Genomic DNA, 21,076 nt, shown 5'->3' on the forward strand with positions numbered 1-21,076 from the left:
AGAAAAAATGTCAATAAAATGTAAATCAACATACTGAAAATTGGAACCACCTCCATCCGAGACCCCTGATCGAATGTAATCTCATTAATTGCCACATCTAAAAAGGACTTACCTGTTAAATGAAACCTTTCCCACAAATATAACTCTCTGCTGCTTTAGTGTGTGCAATTCAACAGCCCCTCTATAATGCTTGTCCACTGGGTCATGCTGCATGCCATGTCTGAAGCCAAATCTGGGAGATCAGAAAGCAAGTGACACTGGGTGAATGCTGGGGCTTAACTTTAAAACAACACCAGTGACTCCATGGAAATATGATGTGTTCTCATTCTTTCTCTCAACGCTGGGGGCCCTGCAAGTCTTCTGCAGTTGTTTGCAAGATCTCATTTTCACCATATGAAAGACATCACACATCTAGATCCCTCTGTGAGACAATTTATTTGTGCAAATTTTATTCATTTTCAAGGACGGACAGGAAGACAGTGCTAAATAGAAGCTTTTCAATGTAAACAACTCATTGTCAAGCAGATGTTCAATCCATCCACTTGGGACCCTATTAACCAGACATCAAGCGGGTTGTGGATTACTGTATGAATAACCCCTCCTACAGAGAAAACTTCATGAACTAAACAGGCACAGATATTAATGAAGCATAAATTGTAATATAACTTCTTCAGGTTGAAAATTACTCAGGGTTAGTATACTACTGGCAACATTTAAAGAAAATTTGGGGGGATAATAAATAATATTTCTCACCTCAATAACATTAAAAGTTAAATATGGTAATATTGCTATCCTATAGAATTTACTCATAAATATCTATAATCTTAAAATAAGTATACATTGTAGTGTTATGTTTTCTTTGCCACTACTCTATATATATCTGACACTTACTTTACTCAACAAGGTACTTCCTGCACTTTTCGATTTATCGTCATACTCAAGCACAGGTAAGAGCTGCTGTGACACAATTTTCTTTCCAATGGAACAACTATAATATAATATGAGAACTTTTGGAATACATTTTACCTCATACGCTGGCACTCAAGCTCCCCAGAGCTCTGTGTGATATAAAGCGTGGTGTCAGTAAATGAAACAGAGATTCTATGTAAACGTTAGTGTACAAACAAACAGTCACCAGGATTGATTGACGAACCATTGAAGCTTGCAAAGGTGAAGGCCATTTGGCCCATCATGCCTCTTTGGGAGAGCTATCCAATTAGTCCCACTCTCCTGCTCTTTCCCCATAGCCTTGCGATTATTTTTTTCCTTTACAAGTGTATGCCCAACTCTCTTTTGAAAGTTTCCATTGAATCTGCTTCCACCGCCCATTCAGGCAGATGGAATTTAAAAAAAAATTCTCACCTTTCCCCTGGTTCTTTTGCCAATCACCTAAAACCTGCGTCCTTTGATCACCAACCCTCCTGCCAGTCTCCATCTACTCAATCAAAACCTTGCATGATTTGGAGAAAAAGAAAGTGAACAAATCCTGTTGCCCTGACACCTCTACGTAAATGAAGAGCTTCATCCCTGTATAGCGCTGGTAAATCTCCCTCTCGAATTGCAGGATGATAGAGGACAGTAACTTGTTTGGTTTAAAAACAGGAATGCATAGAGGTTGGATTAGGCTGGGCATGAAAAAGTAACATGTAAGGAATCTACATGCTGAGTTTAGGCGGATAAATTCATGTTGGCTGTTAATGAAAGGGAAATCTTTTCAACGCTTCAAAGGCTTTACACGTTTGATTCTTAAGACAAAGAAAGTCCAATCATTAGTACACTAAGAAAAAAGTCTGCTAAAAGAAATGATGATTAATTAAATCAATCTTCAGGTTATTCTGGTCAGTCTTTAAACAGGAATGTTGCTTTGTATTTGGTAAAGCAGTATGAAGTAGTAATATTAGTATTATTTGATAGTCAATGAGGAATCGTGCCTTGCTATTGTCACGTGTTAAATCACTTCTCACATACTCTCACACCTCAGGGGCAGCTCTCCCACATCATCAGTGATTTAAAAGGTTCGAAAATAATGTACAACATACAGAAAATGTAGTAAGGACTTGTTCTTCGTGGAGTACTCTACATAAATAACTAGAAGAACAACCCGTTTCGGCTTCCAGATATCAGTGGGTACAGTGATAAAGCAGTAACAACTGATTTAACATTTTATTGAACGTGTATTTCTTGTATTAATACCTGCTGGTGGGATCAAGGTGACCTGACCATGATCACATCACTCTTTGTGGGATCCTGCTGTATGTAAATTGGCTGCCACGTTTCATACATTACACCAGTGAGACTACACTTTAAAAATACTTCACGGGATGTCCTGCGGTCTTGACATATAAATAAATGCAAGTCTTTCTTTCATTTTGTTAGGTAAAAGGTTGCAGACAGATAGATCATAACCCCGAAACAGGCCACAAAGTGCACATTTGTCCTCTTTTGAGATGCAGGTTATATATATATGCATTTTTGTTCTAATTCCTACCATCTTTAATTTCTCTTGCCATTCAGATTGTTGAAGGTATTAAGTTTTATGAACCTAAGGTAGACAATGCGGTCACGTGAGATGACAAAGTGGAGTCATCCAGCATACTAGGATTGGTTTTCCAGTAGGGATTATTGTACAACTGTCAGGAGCAGGAATCATTGTTGAACGTTCACCCCATTTCCAAGGCCACAGGGCCTCGCCTGGTGCCGGGAATTGCAGTGGTCTGACTTCTACCTCAGCTGAAACAGGACTGACCAAGGTTAAAGGCTGGGACCTTCCTTGTGTATTGGCTCATGCTTGTACTACCTGGTGCATTTGCCCAAGGTTGACTCCTACATGCATAGTGCAGGCGAGCATTCGATCATGGCTTTGCATTGGCCATCAACGAATACAGTGCTGAAGAGAGAGGTACAGCATTACACAGAATACAATATTACATAGCAAGCACGAGGCTTCATCCTAACCATGGGCACATCTCTAACGATTGGTGTGTTTGTACTCTGACATCCCTTTGTTCCTCTACCCCCACTTACACTCACACCTCCCAAGTAATGTGACCTCCGGTTCTTCCCATCAAAATGTACTAACTCACATCTTTTTCAGTTTTGAACTTAATTTTCCAATTATTTGTCTATTCTATATGTCCTCCTGTCAGTTGTTGCAGTCCTCCTCAGTATTGACTATCCACCACATCTGCTCCCCTTCCCCCCCACCCCCCACCCACAATCTGGGTGTCATTTGCAAATTCAGAAATTGTGTTTTTCATTCCAAGTCCAAATCCCTGGTGTAAATGTTGAACAGCAGATTAGAGAGAGGTTCACCCTGGGCTGCTCACAGACAGCTGGCATACAGGAGGACCCTGGCACAAAAATGTTGGGTGACTATGAGATCCAGGCGAGGCTTGGAGCTGCATTTCCAGCGTGTTGCTGGTACTGAAGTTGCAAATTTGAGGCTGTGTATTCAAATCCCACCACAGCAAATCGTGAAATCAAATTCAAGAAATCTGGTCATTTGAGTGCCGTCACCAATAAAATTGACCGTGAAAGGTGGTCATGAAAGCCCAGCCATTGCTCATTGATACAGGGATATCCTGCAAGGCCCCCCCAGTCCCACGTTACATCCCCCCAGTCCCACGTTACATCCCCCAAGTCCCCATGTTACATCATTAACCATTACTCTGCTGCCTGAGTCCTAAACCCTGGAATTTCTTCCCTAAACCTCTTCACCCTTTTCTCCTCTATTAAGACCCTTCTTAAGCATACCCCCTGTCCTAATGTCTCCACCTTTGGCTGGTGCCAATTTTTGTTTGATGCTGTTCCTATGGAGCTACACTAAAGGCTCTATACAAATGCAAGCTGTTGTAGTGGTGAAGCAGGCCACTCAGTTGTACATAGGCAACTGACCATCTTCTCTGGACAACTAGGGATGGGCAATAAATGCGGCCTTACCAACATTGTCCACGTTGAGAAAAGAGGGAATTTAAAAAAAAAACAATGTTGGTGTGCATCTCCATTATAGTAAACTGGCATCACATAAAATGTAACACTGGGGGCTGGAGGTGGGGGCAGTTTCCACACTGAAAACATGGGAGAGATGGTGGCATAGCGGTAATGTTACTGGACTTGTTATCCAGAGCCCAGGTTAAGGCTCTGGAGTACATGGGTTCACCATAGGAGGGAGCATGGGTGGAATTTAAGGTCAATCTGGAATTGAGAGCGACTCTCAGTAATGGTGACCATGAAACTATCATTGATCATCATAAAGGAAGGATTATTGATGGGAGGAATGAAGTAGGATGGGAGGAGGCTCATGTGGATCATGTGACTGTACACTCATGTAACTATAATCCCTCACCTTCAGAAATATCACTCCGTCTTTTTGTTCCAAATGTTCTTCCAACTTTGAGAGTTTCTCCTGAATAGAATTAAAATTCTCCTGAATTTCACAAAGATTTTCCTCCATTGTTTTTAGAATCATCATAAAAACCCGTCTGGTTCACTAATGCCCTTTAGGGAGGGAAATCTGCCATGCTTAGCTGGTCTGGCCTACATGTGACTCCAGATCCACAGCAATGTGGTTGACTCTTAACTGCCCTCTGAAATGGCCGAGCAAGCCACTCAGTTCAAGGGCAATTAGGGATGGGCAACAAACGCTGGCCTTGTCCGTGATGCCCACATCCCAGGAAAGAATACAGAAAAAAAAACTTCTCTCTGAGTCACACTAAACTTGATTAGCGGCTTTAGTTGCTGGAGGGAAACTTCTTTACTGCGTTTTCTTTCTAGAAAGCGGGAAGATCAGTGCCCTTTTTACATCCCGGTTTCTCATGCACCTCAGTGCATTTCCCCCAAACCACATGACTTATCTCTCTAACCACCCGTGGTATCTTTACAAATGGAATCACTTGCTTCATTGAAACCTTGCACATTCCTAATGGACGTGTTCACTGCGGTTCTTAAAGTGGCCAGAAACGTTTTATTCACAGCACTTCCAGCGGATGTCACTCTTTTGCCATATCGAAGTACCCATGTTACCAGATCACACAGAAAGAAAGAAATGTTGTCGATTAGGAAACTAACAGCTCAGGCAAAAACCTGCAGCCACGCCTCTCCTCGAGGGGAAATAAAAATCTAGGGACTTGCCATTCTATAGCTCTCTTTCCAAGGAGCTGTAGGTCCCAAACTCTATAGGTCCCAAAGCACTTTGCAGGCAATGAAATATTTTTGAAATGAGTCATTGTTGCAAACACGACAGTCAATTTGAACACGCAAGATTCCATCAACAGCAATGGACCAGGTCACCTATTTTCAGGAGTACAGGTTAAGGGATAAATATCTGTCAGGACCCTGGCTGAATTCCCCTGCTACTCTTTGAATAGTGCCAAGGGGTCTTTTATATCCACCCGAGAGAGTGGCCGGGACCTCACCCCAAAAGGCAGCACCACTGACAGTGTTGCACCCCCTCAGTACTTCACTTGAAGTGTCAGCCTAGATTAGGTGCTCATTTCTGTAGCGTGGGGCTTAAACCCAGAACCTTCAGAGAGGAGGCCGAGGCAAGGCCAACATGGAAAGCCTTGTACAACAATGGTGGCAGCTCTTCAATCTTCCATCCGTTCCTCTTAGGGTGAGAAATATTAAAATGCAACACTTTCCACCCAACCTGTACAAGCCAGTGATGGTTTGGAACTCCAGTAAGCATTCTTGGTAGATTCATGTACACATTCTGTAATCCACCAAGAACATAACTCGGAGGTAAAGGGATGTCTCAAGAGTATGAGAAGGGCCATCAAAGAAAACAACACATCGAGTCTTCAGAGGTTAGACATTATAAAACACACACTCATATACACTACTCGTAAACATGTTAGAGTTTAATGCATAATCCTAAATGCAAGCAATTAACAGCCATTTACATTTATTGTGAGAAGATGCAGTTTAGGGCAAAACTGAAGCCACAGCCACAATGTAAAAGGTCCAGTTCTGCTACATAGATAACCCACAGGACATTATCCACTGTAGTATATTGTTAATCTTCAGCTACAAAACAAAATGCCGTAAGGAGAACAGATTTGATATCATGTACTTTTTAAAAAGGTAGTTCAGAGCATACCATTCTTTTTAATCACTGCACCTTAAGAAAATTTGAAATAAGTGGGCAGAATACACAGTAGAAACCTCGCAAGGTCGTGGATTCAGATTGCAAGCCAGCTGGTACAAGAGTTTAGATTGACTAGCGATGATACATTGGCTTCTGCGAGTCAGTGGTGGCTGTAATTTTGCCTATTCATGCTGAATAAAGGAAAGCACACAATCTCAACAGTTGCAGGAGAGGAGAAAATGGGGGGGGCGGAAAAAGAAGTTGGGGTGGTGGTGGGGTGGGGGAGAATTTGCTCTAGGTTGCTGCCAATATCTCCGAGCAACCAACGACAGAGCGGCTGTGGCAAAAGTCTAAAAGCCATTTCCCTTCCTGACTGTGACCAGAGTGACTTAAGATCCCCAAAAAGGGAAACAATTTAGCTAAACACCTATTCCCCCTAAAAAATAAATGGCAGGTCCATTTTATCCCAACCAATCAAGACATTTAGATTACACATGACTTTCGATCAGAATCCTGCCCGTCTTGAAGGCAAGATCTTGTCTGGTTTATACTGTAGTTTATATTATGTACTATAGAACACTGTGCTGAACGTATTTACAAATGGCTTTGGTTTGAGTATACAGTAAGGATAGTAAAACTTAAAGTACCGATTACCTCACTGGATACACCAGAAAATGAAGACAAATGTGACTTATCCAATGAATTTCTGTACAAAAAAAAACACCCCAAAGCCCACCATCCAATGCCCAGATTTGTACAAAGCCTTGTATTATGCTGCTTGGTTTGCGTTTTGAAATATTTGATTAGTACTTTAATTTTTTTTTTAAAAAGTGACAATTTTTACAGGGCAATAGCTCACCTTTGGTTTTCTGAGCATTCTAGGTAATAAATACTAGAAAGACATAACACATTTTACAATCTTCAATTGAAATCCACCTTTATTTTCTCACAGCTACCATCAATTTCTTTTAGCTCAGGAGGTACAATGTGCATGGGTCATGGATATATCGATGTAAGGACTGGCCAACACAGGAGATCCGATTGATGAAGGGGGTGGCATTATTTACGCCCGTTTCTCTATTTCCCCTCCCAAAGCGGAATGCTCAATTGTCAACCCAGTCACTTCCACTCCTTGAAGCAAAAAATAATTTTAGATCTTTTACCCACCGAGTACAATTTGGTAAGGAAAATAGGAAATACGTCATCTGCTCACAAGCCCACCCTGGGGAGAGAAGAAACCCAAAAGCTCGCGATCAAATGAGGTGGAAGCCCCAAACAAATCAAAAGGCCAGAGTTACCAACGAGGCAGGGAAGCCACAGTGGCTGAGTGGGGTGGACCAGTAGCTGGGACAAGCAGAAAAATTGACGTGAGCTGCTGGAGACACCAGTGGATCGAGGTAGGCGGACTGGTAGTTGTCAAGGAAAAGAAAGAGCTTGCATTTCTATAGTGCCTTTCATGACCTCAGGATGTCTCAATGCCCTTCACAACCAGTGTTGAAGTTCTGAAGCGTCTTCACCGCTATAATGGTGAACACAAGCTCAGGTGATAGGGAGCAGAGATTTGTCAGATTAACAGGCAGGATAGAATGAAAGGTAAGGGCGGGGTTGGTGGAGGGAGGGTGTGTGCAGTGTGTGCGGTGGGTGGGGTGTGGGGAAGAATATAACTGGGGTGGCACACAGGTCAAGAGACAGAAAAACAGGCTGTGGAACAATAATTGGGCACGAGGCAGGTTTGAGTGACAAAATAATCCCCTGAAATGAACCCTAATTAGTGCAGCAGCAAGTGGTTTTCTAGCATTATTAGATAGTCATGCTGCCTGTTTCCCATCACTGCTGCAAGGCTGATGACACCTATTGCTGCTCAGGGTGTTCACAAGAGCCTGGTGGAAAATGCCTCAACAAAAATACCTGATCAAAGGGGAGCACAAAAACTTCCATCATTGGAGATGTATCAGGCAGAAATGTAATACTGTAGTCCCATGTATCAAGGACCTAAGTAACCTCATGGGAGAATATTTCATTTGAATGATCCTGGACAATGTGTGAAAAAGCAGTCTGTGAAGTCACTTTGGTTGAAACCTAAACATGCACTTATTTTACAAAAATGGTTAAAATACGACTTTCTTGGCTTTCCAACACATCTCAATGTACAGAATACAGACAGGAACATGGACTCAGTCTATTCAATCTACAGAAGAGAAAGACATACTGTTTCTATATCTAAATGGACACAGAAATGCTCTTCTGTTAGTGATCAGCCAGCCTACTTGTATAAACTGCAGCAGTTACAATACTCCTGTATACCCAATACTGCCATCGCTACTGAACAAAATGGCACCCATTGCTGCACTGTGTGGGCAATAATGAATTTAAATTGATTGGCAGCATGTTTGAACTGTGTGTGTCTGTGTGTGAGAGAGAGAGAGAGAGAAATTCGACAGGTCATTCCTTGGCGCATGTGGGTGTTTATTTCCACCCAACGACTTTGTTCCTGTCAAAGAATCTATTTTTCTGCAAATTCAAATGCAGTCGGGTTTAATGTCAGCGTAGAGCTCACACAAAGAGCGAGTGTCTAACTCTTGCTGCTAATTGCAGCAGTGGGTTGGCTTAATGGGGATGGCAGAATATTTTAAGAGAAAATTGTATTGACCAGGGCAGAAGGGACAAGCACTGATCTAAATGCATTTGACTGAGGATGACAGCCAGCCCCACGCAGGACACTTTAGTGTGGTTTTGCTAAAGGGTAGGATCTAGAGCACAAGACCAATCTGAATTCTTAGAGACAGCTCCACAACCACACAGCAGGTCTGAACAGTCCTCTTCAATATCAGACTGCTTTTCAATAGCATTCAACACTTCACTCTCTGGAGAATAGCTCAGGAGATGCCTTGTCAAGAAAGATGCCTCGGATCAAATAAATCAGGCAATCGCCTTTCCAGATCAACGGCAAGATAATTCTAGTTTAATCTCCCTGCGGAATCAAATTGCTCTGGTGTAACTTACAGATGAGGTTCAGAGTAGGTTTTCTCTTTCCAGCCAAGAATTAAATTCAAATCGCGGCATCTTTATTTCTCTATCGCCGTGTGAAATGGGAGAAAACGTCACACTATAATGGGTCACTAGGATGCCTGGTGTAACTCCCACTTGACTAAAAGCTATGCCATGTACAACAGCTATTGCTATGCGTCTAATGGCCACACCATTACTGTGACAGGTTATTGAAGCACAGCACCACATTTCCATCATTCTGACTGACTGACTGACTGACTGGGGCTGACAGCTACAAGAAAAAGCTACAAAGTCACTTATTTACAAGCTGCGACGAGACATAAACGTGACGTGCAGTACACAGGAAGGACAAGTCGTTTGTATATTGTACAGGAATGAAATCGGTCAGGTTCCTCGTGAAAAAGAAATGTAGCAGGATGCCAAAATCGCCCCACCAGGGTGGTCACCTTAGATCCTGTATTATATAGTGCATTGCTATTTATAATCTTGTTCTATAGAGCTAATACCAGCACATTTTTTGTTTGTTTGTTCTGAAGGATTGTCGTTTGAGTCCATATATTACACAGCAGTAAGAATCACCGAATTGTTAGGGTGTGGAAGGAGGCCTTTCGGCCGATCATGTCTGCACTGGCCCTCTGAATGAGCATCATGACCCGGTGCTATTCTTCTGCCTTTTTGCTGTATCCCTGCACATCGCTTCTATTTAAATAAGCATCTAGAAATCAACAATCATTAGCAACTTTAACGATGATTTCAGCTGTACCTAACTTATTAATTCAAGTGTGAAACATCATACATGACAATTAAAGCCAGCTACATTCCTGCCTCTCCATTCGTTTGGACTCTTGCTTTCTGTGTCCCGGCTGATTTGCAAAGAGGGCGACCCCCAATACACAGGTAGCGCACAGAGCTGCGATACACAATCTTAGCCAGCCATGAGAAACAAGCGCTTTGGCAGATAATCATTGGTTTCAATTCAAAATTGTGAATGAGGTACAATCGCAAGCGACGACAAAAAGAATGAAATGGAGGTGTGGAACACTAACAAAAAGGAAAACGTTGTTGAGAATTAGACAGTTGCATCTCTACAATTTTAGGAGGGCCAAATTATAAAAAAGGGTGGCTAGATAAAAGTGATGCCAATTAATGTCGAGATAGCTTTCGCAAAGGTTAGTGGCTACACAGAATCTTACAATGTAATTTTTTTTAAGTGACCGATTGTTCATTGGGATGCTTCAAACCTAAATTGAACACAACTAGGTGAAAGCAAGTTTCAGGTTAAAAAACCCCCCAGGGTGGATTCTCATATAGGAGATACATCGTTCACTTTCCAAAGTCAGGAACTCAAGGTCCTGCCCACTGTAGACAATACTAATGCAATTCACACTAGATGATCTGATTTGGGAACGCAAATCATTCACTGATTCTCCGGGAGATTCACTTCTACCAATTCAACGAACCAGTTGATATTGGCCTCATCTTACTGCTCAACACTAAGATGCATGAAGAATTTAGAAGCTAATGTCATAATATTTTATGAATTGGTTAGTCCAGAAACTCCTCAAAGATTTCTTACTTCATCCCTGTATTACATTCCTTTTCACCAGAAACTATTATTTACATATTAAACATGCACAGTCCTTTTACAATAATCAAAGTGGAAAGCACAATGCACAAGCTTAAAATGAGTCTGTCAAAGTTCTAACGCGAGCCACTTTTTAAAAAAAAACAGGAGTTCTTCATTATAAACAAACTATTTTAAAAAAAAATTAAAGCAGGGAAAAGACCGTCAACATTTAGAATAGGCGCCTGGCCATTTCAACTCTTGCTGATACTGAGACAGTTTGGAGAACCCTCTTCAGAGGGTTTTAAGCTCCTGTTCAGTCCTCAGAGCTCACCTTGCCCTTCTCAGGTACTTTCCTGGAGCCTTCTTGCCCAAAAAACTTTCCCAGCTGGTCGAGTAGACCCGAGTCTCTTTGCCTTGAGTGGGCCCCTCCAGCTTGCTTAGCATGGTCTGAGGTGCTTGCAGAAGCCATTTGTTTTGAAACTTGTCCCTTCTTAGCTGACGATTGTGAAGACAGTTTCTGCACTTCCATCAAGTCTGAGCCGGCCACAGGAACTGAGCTATCCTCTTGGATGGCCTGAAGGTCTTCTGATTCCGATGGGCGGTCTTTGAAGGTGTTGTCCTCACGTCCTGGCGCATCACGTGAAAAGAGGCGGACCAAGTGTGGGCGCACAGCTGCCTCAGCTGTGCTGGGTGCCTTCCAGGCATTCTTTAGGCCCTCTACACTCTTGGAGCTTGTCGCCACCATGTTCTTCGACTTTGAGGGGGATCCATTGTTCTGGTTCACATCTGCCTCTGCTGCAAATAACAAGCACCAGCAATGAATACAAAACACATCCAAGAACAATGCTGTATTTCATAAGGACGTTCTTAGTCATTCCACCATCATCTTAATCACAGAGAAGCAAATTACATTTCACTTTTTGTCGCAGTTACCTTTCCGTTAAGGCAAAGCTTGAACTTCTCTTAGCATGGTATTCACTCTTTAAAATTAAACCCAAGCAGAATATTCACCCAATTTTTTTTGATATCATTACTACATGCAAACTGAGACGGCAGAACAGTACATATACTATTCACAGCTCCATGCAGTAACAAAACATCAAGGCATCAGCATACTAAATATGGTTTAACAGTTATCCTTTGTTTGACTGAATACGGTTATTGAGTAAGAAACAAAAGGAGGTTTTGGTTTCAGAGCATGGTGAACGTTCGGTGTCAGCGGTCGAACAGAACTCTGGAGCACAGATTAAAAATAGCTGCTTAGTTTTTTGCAAACATGACTTATGAATCTTTCATCACGTCGACGGCCAATTTCTATCTGCTAACATTTACTTAAGTTTCAAATTCTGCACAAATCCACTAAAAATATTTCAAACATAAATCCAAGGGCTCCATATCCATATTGGACCGTATTTTTACCAGGTCACTGAGGTTTGAGCAACTGGCTTGGACGGTTAACAAGGACTGCAGATTCAGTAAAGAAATAGGGAGCTAATTGGGACTTGGTTCGTGGAAAGTAGTAGAACCAAAATTTTACATGTTATGGACTTAGGGTTTACTGCTAAATGCTTGATTTGTCCATTTGGACAATGAATGGGTGAATCTCAATTGTTGAAACCTATAGATTATGTTGGTTCTTTCATGGGATATGGGTGTCGCTGGCAAGGCCAGCATTTGTTGCCCATCCCCAGTTGCCTAGAACCGAATGGCTTGCTCGGTTATTTCAGACGGGTAGTTAAGAATCAATCCACCACATTGCCATAGGTCTGGAGTCACATACAGGCTAGACCCGGTCAAGATGGTAGATTTCCTACTCTAAAGGGCATTAATGAACCAGATGGGTTTTTACGCCAGTTGATGATCGTTTCATGCTCACCATAACTAAGGCTAGCTTTCAATTCCAGGTTGTATTAATTGAATATAAATTCCACCAGCTGGCTTGGTGGGATTTGAACCCATTGGCCCTCAGAGCATTAGCCTGGGCCTTTAGATTGCTAGCTCAGTGACATTACCACTATGCTACTGCCTCCCCCCAATTATTACATTTTATATTATTAAATAATATCCCCATATTTAGAAAACCTCTTGTCTACCTATACCCAAGAAGGGAGACAGGCGACTGGCATCTGCCAAGGCTGTGGTTAATCAGCCAGAAAACCCATACAGTACTGAGGGAGTACTGCAGAGTCAGTGGTGGTGTTTGCAGATGAGGTATCAAACCAAGGCCCAGTCTGACCTCTGAGGCGAACATAACACACCCTACGGCACTATTTTGGAGAAAAGCAAGGGAATTGTCCCCAGTGTCCTGTCCAATATTTATCCCTCAACAACATTATTAAAAACAGATTATCTGGTCATTATCTCAGTGCTGTTTGTGGAATCTTGCTTTGTGCAATTAAGCTGTCACAATTCCCACAGCAAAAAACCCTGAAACTGCTGAAAGATTACAAGGATATATACGCAATTTTAAATTCTTGAAGATAAAAGATATAGAATTGAAGTTAGTGATATGAGAGAGAACAAATCAGCAAGAAATCAAAGGGCGTTTCTTCTTGCTAGAAGACTTTTTCACCTTGATGGGTTCTTTCCTGGCTTTTTTGGGGGCTGGAGCTGCAGAGGTCCATTTTACAAAACTACTCACATAAGCCAGCACAACCTGATCACAGATTGGGACTGGGATCCAAACCTATTGTTGGACAATGTAGCAGAAGCTTGACCGAATGCTTAATTCATATTATGTTTGAGCCAAGAGGGTCTTGACGCTGACACACTGGGCACAAAATGGTCAATAAAAGACAATTTCCACCTGCAAGCGTTGTACATCCGTGGGGGGGAAAGAATATCAATGAGTTAACATTTTTAAAAAGTGGGTAAGTTACACGGTTTGTAAATCAACATTGGTCTCCCATCACCTGTGCAGAGAAAGGCAGAGTTAACGTTTCGAGTCCGTATGACTCTTCTTCAGAGCTCTGAAGAGTCATACGGACTCGAAACATTAGCTCTCTCTCTCTCTCTCCACAGACGCTGTCAGACCTGCTGAGTTTTCCCAGCATTTTTTGCTTTTGTTTCAGGTTTCCAGCATCCGCAGAATTTTGCCTTTACTATCCCATACTTACTTTTCGATTTTTGAAACTTTATACCATCACATACCCTTAACCAACACAAAGCAAAGGTCACCAACAGTTAATGATTGCACCATTCATTGGGTTAAGGAGGAAAAGCTAAGCCACAGGCAGAACAACTCTAAAAGCCACAAAATTAATTTTAACATTGATGTTATTCATAATCCTTAAACAATCGCTGATCTTTTTAAAAAGCTTTGAGACAGACTTACTGTCTCAATTTCTAAATTGGCCTTGGTGGTAATGGATCACAGCTCAGGGGCTTCACACACAAGAGAATGGGCTTTGAGCGGTAATAGAGTTAGACCAATGATCGAAGTGAAGTGTTTGAGGTGCCTGTTCAAGAAAGGGAAGGGAGACAAAGCGGGAAGGGAGTTTCGATGAACAGGATCAGAATGGCTGATCCAGTGCGCTCAGCAGTACAGGGGAACAAGCAGCTGGGAGTCGGCTATTGTGTTCTTGGTAGGAGTGAAGTAAAATGTTTGCCAACACATCTTTGTTCTGGCTTACCTATGATTTGCTGGATAGGCAGTCTGACAAGATAGACATGACCATGAAATCGCGGCGGGTGGTGGAAAGGTAAGATTTTCTTTCATAGGACAAACCACCAGGTTGGACATCTAATTTTGTCTCGCTTCCCCCCCCCACCGCACGTGTTATCAAGTCATTTGGTTCCTGGTGCCCTGTAAGGAGGATAGGACTGTCGGGGTACGGAGTTCCCCACTGCTTCGTTCAGGGATGCTCCAGGGTGAGAGGGGTCTTTAATGGGGCAGCATCATTCTCCCTATCGTGCCCTGTTAAAATATACTCCAGGCCAAAGTGAACACAAGCAAACCTTTGACCTCCGTTAGCTGGGTTTGATCCCTGCATGCTACCCATTATGGAGAGTGGCACTGTGGAGATCACTTCCCTTGTGCTACAGTCCCAGCACGATGATACGATCCCCCCAAGGAAATGAATATCCCTTGTGTGAAATTCGTAACACAGCTGCAAAGGTACTGAAAGCAGAAACACTTACTTTGGAGAAAGAACAGCCTCAATTTATATTCAAAGAAACCTAGTTCCAACCTGTTCCTAACTTAAAAACCAAGAATGCTGGAACTCTGCAGGTGGTCAGGCAGCAGCTGCGAGGATTGAATCCAAAGAGATGAAACCAGAATTAACATTTCAGGTCAACGACTGACTTTTCTCCGGAACCTGAACAGTCACCGACCGAAAAAGTTAACTCGGGTCCTCTCTCCATTAGAAACTGTCTGACCCGCTGGGGATATTTCTAGTATTTTCTATTTTTATTTCAGATTTCTCCCAGAGCTGTAGTATTTTGCTTCTTTACTCTCCCGGCTGGTCTTGTGCAACATTTAGGCCCAGAACAGGAATAGTTTTGTCAGCAATTATACCTGACTCTGTTAATGAGGGCTTTGGCTCCAAATATTGAAACTTGCTAACATGTAGACCCAATCGTTCCGAATGGGGACATATTTTTTTGCGGGGGGGGTGTCAGTTGGGTATTATACAGATCATGCTGTTGTAGTAGACAGTTCACTTTTACAGTGGTGGAGAACTAAGGAAGAAAATCATGACTTCTGATTTCTGCCTGGGGGGAGTAATGTATATTCACCATTATAGTCTATAATCACCAGTGGCTCACTGGTGGAGGTTGCCTGTGAATCTAAACAGAGCAAAATGAGAAATGTATAAAATACAACAAAGCACGACTTTTCTCATGAACAGTATTCGCAGTACAGGAACAAGACATTCAGCTTGACTGGTCCGCGCTAGTGTGTGAGGGGCATAAAGGGGAGGCGGTGGCATAGTGGTATTGTCACTACTGAGTATTCTAGAGACCCAGGGTAATGCTCCATGTTCGAATCCCACCACAGCAGATAGTGAAATTTGAGTTCAATAAAAACCTGGAACTAAAAGCCATCCGGTTCACTAATGCCGTTTAGGGAAGGAAATCTGCCATCCTTACCTGGTCTGGCCTACATGTGATTCCAGACCCACAGCAATGTGGTTGACTCTTAAAATGCCCCCTGAACAAAAGCAATTGGGGATGGGCAATAAATGCTGGCCTAGCCAGTGATGGCCACATCCCATGAACAAAATAAAAAATTAGATTCCTTCCACCCAACTTCATCTCACCCTATCAGCCCTTATTCCTTTCTCCCTCATGTACTTATCTAGCTTCCCCTTAAATGCATCCATGATAGTCACCTCCACCACTCCCTCTGGTAGCAAATTCCACATTCTAACCATTCAATGGATAAAGAAGTTTCTCTTGAATTCCCTACTGGATTTTTTAAGCGACAAACTTATACTCACGGCCCTTAGTTCTGGTTTTGCCTGTAAGTGGAAAACTCTTCTCTACATCTACCCCTTTCAAAGTCTTAAAGACCTCTAACAGGTCATCTTTTGACCTTCTCGTATCTAGGGAAAAAACAATTTCGTTTCAGTTTAGTAATTTATTTTTCCACATTCTGCTCCAATCTGTCTTCATGACAATGATGCTCCTCCTTTAACCCTCACATAAACAGATTGGGAACATTAACTGACTCCTGGGGAAAGTCCAGGGGCAGATGAGTCTGGGGTGCAAACTGCTTGTCTCCAGAAACAAAGTCGGTGTTTGTACATTGCCACCATCAAACCACATCTTTCTGAGCTTTTATTACAGTCTAAAATGATAAGATTTTGATTCGTGCTTTTAAGTGTGCATTGCAGGTCTATTCACAAAGTAACCGAGATTCTTGAACTTCCTTCCCCTTGACAAATGAGTTCACAGAGAGTTTCTGTATCGTTGACACAGCTCCATTGGAACGTTATTAACGCCAACTGAAGCCACATCCCTGGAGAAGCTAATTACCCGTGAGTGAAGGGGAACTTCCACAGTGTCTCTCTCACCAGTGGCCCTAAGAACACACAAGTAAAAGGAAGATGTTCCAAAAATAAGGTCAATTGAGTCCCTTGGAGTGTAACCTAGAGAAATAAAAATCATTGGGAAAACCTCTCTCCTCAATAACACCTGCCTAGACTCCTTCAGCATAATGGATCAGATCTCAAAACATTTTGGAACTCAAACGTTTGCCCTTGAACATCTAGAGGTGGGTAATGGGGAGGTATTTGGTGGGGGCAGGGACGCCATAAATGAATCTGGAGCAGCCGACCCGTTCAATCTACATGCACTGGACTTAAGTTTATCCTCTTATTGGTTTTACCAACTAAATAGCATAAACTGCACATCCTCTGAATGAAATGACTCATCACAGTCATTTCAATTCAAATCTCTTTCTATTCATTAATGTTTTAGTATTACTTTGAACACAAGTGACACTCCACGACCCAGTGATATTTTGCAGGCCACTCAAATTTACATCCAATTCTGACAACTGTGCATGGATTTCTAAATGGATTCTTACACTCAGAGGCCTAGATTGAACACTCCGCTTCCAGAATCCAAAATGCACTTGTGCATGAATTTATTCCCCATTTCCATGGAACATTCCATGCGCTCCACCATCCTACTTTAAGACCAGCATGAGAAAAGACTAGAAAATGACTCCTGCTGAAGTTCCCTCTCCCTTGGGAACTGTCCCTCTCCCTTTCAAAACTGCCATCATTCTCCTCTTCAAGAAACCCACATCGACGACTCTGATCCCACTGCCAATCACATTGCTGTTTGTGGGAGCTTGCTGTGCGCAAATTGGCTTTCGCGTTTCCTACATTATAACAGTGACTACACTTCAAAAACGCTTCATTGCCTGTAAAGCGTTGTAGACATCGAGTGGTCATGAAAAGTGCTATATAAATGCCAATCTTTCTTGCTTTTTTCTGTCCTTGCTACTATCCCATCTCCAACACCACCCCCTATCCTTCCCAGAGGCCCTGAGCATTGCCACTGCCTCCCCCGAAATCCGTTCCCACCTTCCCCAGACAGGACTTCTGGCCCAGCACTGAAATAGCCCAAATCCTAGTCCCAAGTGACAATCTCGATCAGTGTGGGGCACTGTTCCTCCTCGTCCTTCTCAACCACTCTCTGGCCTTCGAGATGGGAGCTCACCATTCCCCTCCACCACTTCTTCACCATTGTCCAATGGGGACTGCCCTTGGTTGGCTCCACTCTTGTCCAGCCAACCACAGCCAAAGCATCTTCGGAAATGGCCCACCTCTCAAATCCTGCCCTAGGGATCCATCCATGGCCTCCTCCCCATCCACACGCTGCATCTTGGGAACACTGGCTAAAGACATCGAGGGGGTTGGGGGTGGGATCATCCGTGCGTATATCTGCTCCATGGGGATGACACCCAGCTCTAAATCCCCACCTTCTTTCTCGACCTCTCTACCGCCCTGTGCTGTCAGCCTTCCTGCCTGGCATCCAGCGCTGTGAAGCGATGGCTGGAGCTGGTTGACAAATAAGGACCTGTTGGCCGACTGACCCTTAGGAAGTAAACCAGCGTGCGGCCTAGCACGCAGCATGTTGGCAAAGCCTAACTCAGAGACTGCAGGCACTTGTCAGACCATTTAAGAGGGATACCTTCAGACAGCAGCTGGTGTGCGAGGTTGCCTGAAGTTTGCTTCAGCAAATGTAATTCCTGAGACAGTAAAGAGAGCATATTCATCAACTAAATTCATTAAATCTCACGGACATCCACAAATTGGGTTGATTAGAGCGAACTAACATTCCGGTAGCAGTCAAGACCTGAAATCCTAGCTCGAGGAGGCTTGGAGGGTACAACCATCGTGGCCATTATGAAAATATTGTTAATAGTTTGTTATCTGTAATTTACAGCAGACTTTCATAGCTCTAAGCACAAGGCGATCCACACTGTTTCTTCCAATCAGGCTTTCTCTGGGTTTGTCTATGTTGATGATAATAGGGCTGGCTTAAATAAAAAATAATTGTAACAAATTTTTTTTTAATAGTGTGTAATGCAGCGTGAGTGTACATTTATTGAAACATGGATATTAAAGCCCCAGAACGACTCAGCACAGGAGGCCACCCCTCGGCCCACCCTATCGGGGGAGACGGTGGTGCACTAACCAGAGGTCCAGCCTAATTCTCTGGGACACAGGCTCAAGTCCCAATGTGGAGCTGGTGGAATTTAAATTAAAACATCTGGAATTTAAAGCTAGTCTCAGTAATTCCGATCACGAAACCATCGCTGATTGCCGTAAAAAACTCATTGGGTGTCCGTTAGAGAAGGAAATCTTTACCCGGTCTGGCCTCCTTGTGACTCCACACCCACAGCAATGGTGGTTGACTCTTAACTGCTCTCAAGGGCAATTAGGGATGGGCAGCAAATGCCAACCTTGCCAGTGATGCTCACATCCCAACGAATGAATAAAAAATTCCCCCCTCTTTGAAAAAGCTGAATATTGTCACATCACGTATTAAAAATGCAAGTTATGACAACGTTGATATAAGTAAGTTTTGCATCCGTAATATTGTCAGCCATTGTAACACTGTCAGCTGATTAACATGGACTAGCTAATTCCAAACATTAGTCCATGCTCATCAGGCGAGACCACAGACAAATCATATTGTTGTATTGTCATATTGAAATTATATATAAAATAGGATTATGTTAATTATGTTTGTGTATGTCCTTTTGATGACTTTCTAGATATAGACGGCTTTATTCAAGTCACCTAATGTCTGTAAATCACACCCCACATCAAACAATCAAAATACTGTGGGCCAGAATGTCGAAAAATGGCCCAGGAATAATGTATGTGTGTGAGAGAGAGAGTGTGTGAGGGAGAGAGAGAGAGTGTGTGAGGGAGAGAGAGTGTGTGTGTGTGTGAGACGGAGTGTGTGAAAGAGAGTGTGAAAGTATGTGTGTGAGTGTGTGTGTGTGTGAGAGAGTGTTTGAGATAGAGAGTGTGAGAGAGAGTGTGCAAGAGTGTGTGTGAGAGAGAGAGTGTGAGAGAGAGAAGTGAGTGTGAGAGAGTGTGTGTGAGAGAGAGAGTGTGAGAGAGACAGAGTGAGTGAGAGAGTGTGTGAGAGTGTGATAAGAGTGTGTCAGTGTGTGAGAGACAGTGTGAGAGAGAATGTGAGTGTGAGAGTGAGAGAGTGAGACAGTGTGTGAGAGAGAGTGAGAGAGAGTGTGTGAGAGTTTGAGAGTGTGTGAGAAACAGTGTGAGAGAATGTGAGAGAGAGTGTGAGAGTATGAGAGAGTGTGTGAGAGTGTGAAAGTGTGAGAGAGACAGTGTGAGAGTATGAGAGAGAGTGTGAGAGAGAGTGTGAGAGTGTGAGAGAGTGTGTGAGAGAGGATGTGAGTGTGAGAGTGAGAGAGTATGTGTGAGTATGAGAGTGTGAGAGAAACAGTGTGAGAGAATGTGAGAGAGAGTGTGAGAGTGAGTTTGAGAGTATGAGAGGGAGTGTGAGAGTTTGAGAGTGTGAGAGACAGTGTGAGAGAGCGTGTGAGAGTATGAGGGAGAGTGTGAGAGAGAATGTGAGAGAGTGTGTGAGAGAATGTGAGAGAGTGTGTGAGAGAGAGTGTGAGAGAGAATGTGAGCGAGAATGTGAGAGAGAATGTGAGAGAGTGTGAGAGAGTGTGAGAGTGTGAGAGAGAGTGTGAGAGTGTGAGAGAGAGTGTGAGAGAGTGTGAGAGAGAGTGTGAGAGTGTGAGAGAGAGTGTGAGAGAGAATGTGAGAGAGAATGTGAGAGAGAGTGTGAGAGAGAGTGTGAGAGAGTGTGAGAGAGAATGTGAGAGAGTGTGTGAGAGAGAGTGTGAGAGAGAATGTGAGAGAGAATGTGAGCGAGAGTGTGAGAGAGAGTGTGAGAGAGAGTGTGAGAGTGTGAGAGAGAGTGTGAGAGAGAGTGTGAGAGAGAATGTGAGAGAGAATGTGAGAGAGAGTGTGAGAGAGAGTGTGAGAGTGTGAGAGAGAGTGTGAGAGTGTGAGAGTGTGAGAGAGAATGTGAGAGGAGTGTGAGAGAGAGTGTGAGAGAGAATGTGAGAGAGAGAGTGAGAGAGTGTGAGAGAGAGTGTGAGAGAGAGTGTGAGAGAGAATGTGAGAGTATGAGAGAGAGTGTGAGAGGAGATGTGAGAGTGTGTGAGAGAGAGTGTGAGAGAGAATGTGAGAGAGAGTGTGAGAGAGAATGTGAGAGAGAGTGTGAGAGAGCGTGTGAGAGTGTGAGAGAGTGTGAGAGAGAATGTGAGAGAGAATGTGAGAGAGAGTGTGAGAGAGCGTGTGAGAGAGCGTGTGAGAGTGTGAGAGAGTGTGAGAGAGAATGTGAGAGAGAATGTGAGAGAGAATGTGAGAGTGTGAGAGAGAGTGTGAGAGAGAATGTGAGAG

At 43.1% G+C, this 21,076-nt stretch overlaps 1 protein-coding gene across 3 annotated transcripts in view; it reads right to left on the bottom strand.

The window, feature by feature from the left end:
• Positions 1–21,076, bottom strand: part of LOC144679486 (myelin basic protein-like) — a 207,677-nt gene that overhangs the window by 34,602 nt on the left and 151,999 nt on the right. For all 3 annotated transcript variants that reach the window (XM_078539902.1, XM_078539904.1, XM_078539903.1), the window contains one exon: positions 10,993–11,456. In XM_078539902.1, the coding sequence (XP_078396028.1) occupies positions 10,993–11,456 (464 nt within the window). The remainder of the gene's footprint in view (positions 1–10,992; positions 11,457–21,076) is intronic.

This window comes from Cetorhinus maximus, chromosome 4, assembly GCF_964194155.1.
Source record: "Cetorhinus maximus chromosome 4, sCetMax3.hap1.1, whole genome shotgun sequence".
NCBI lineage: Eukaryota > Metazoa > Chordata > Chondrichthyes > Lamniformes > Cetorhinidae > Cetorhinus > Cetorhinus maximus.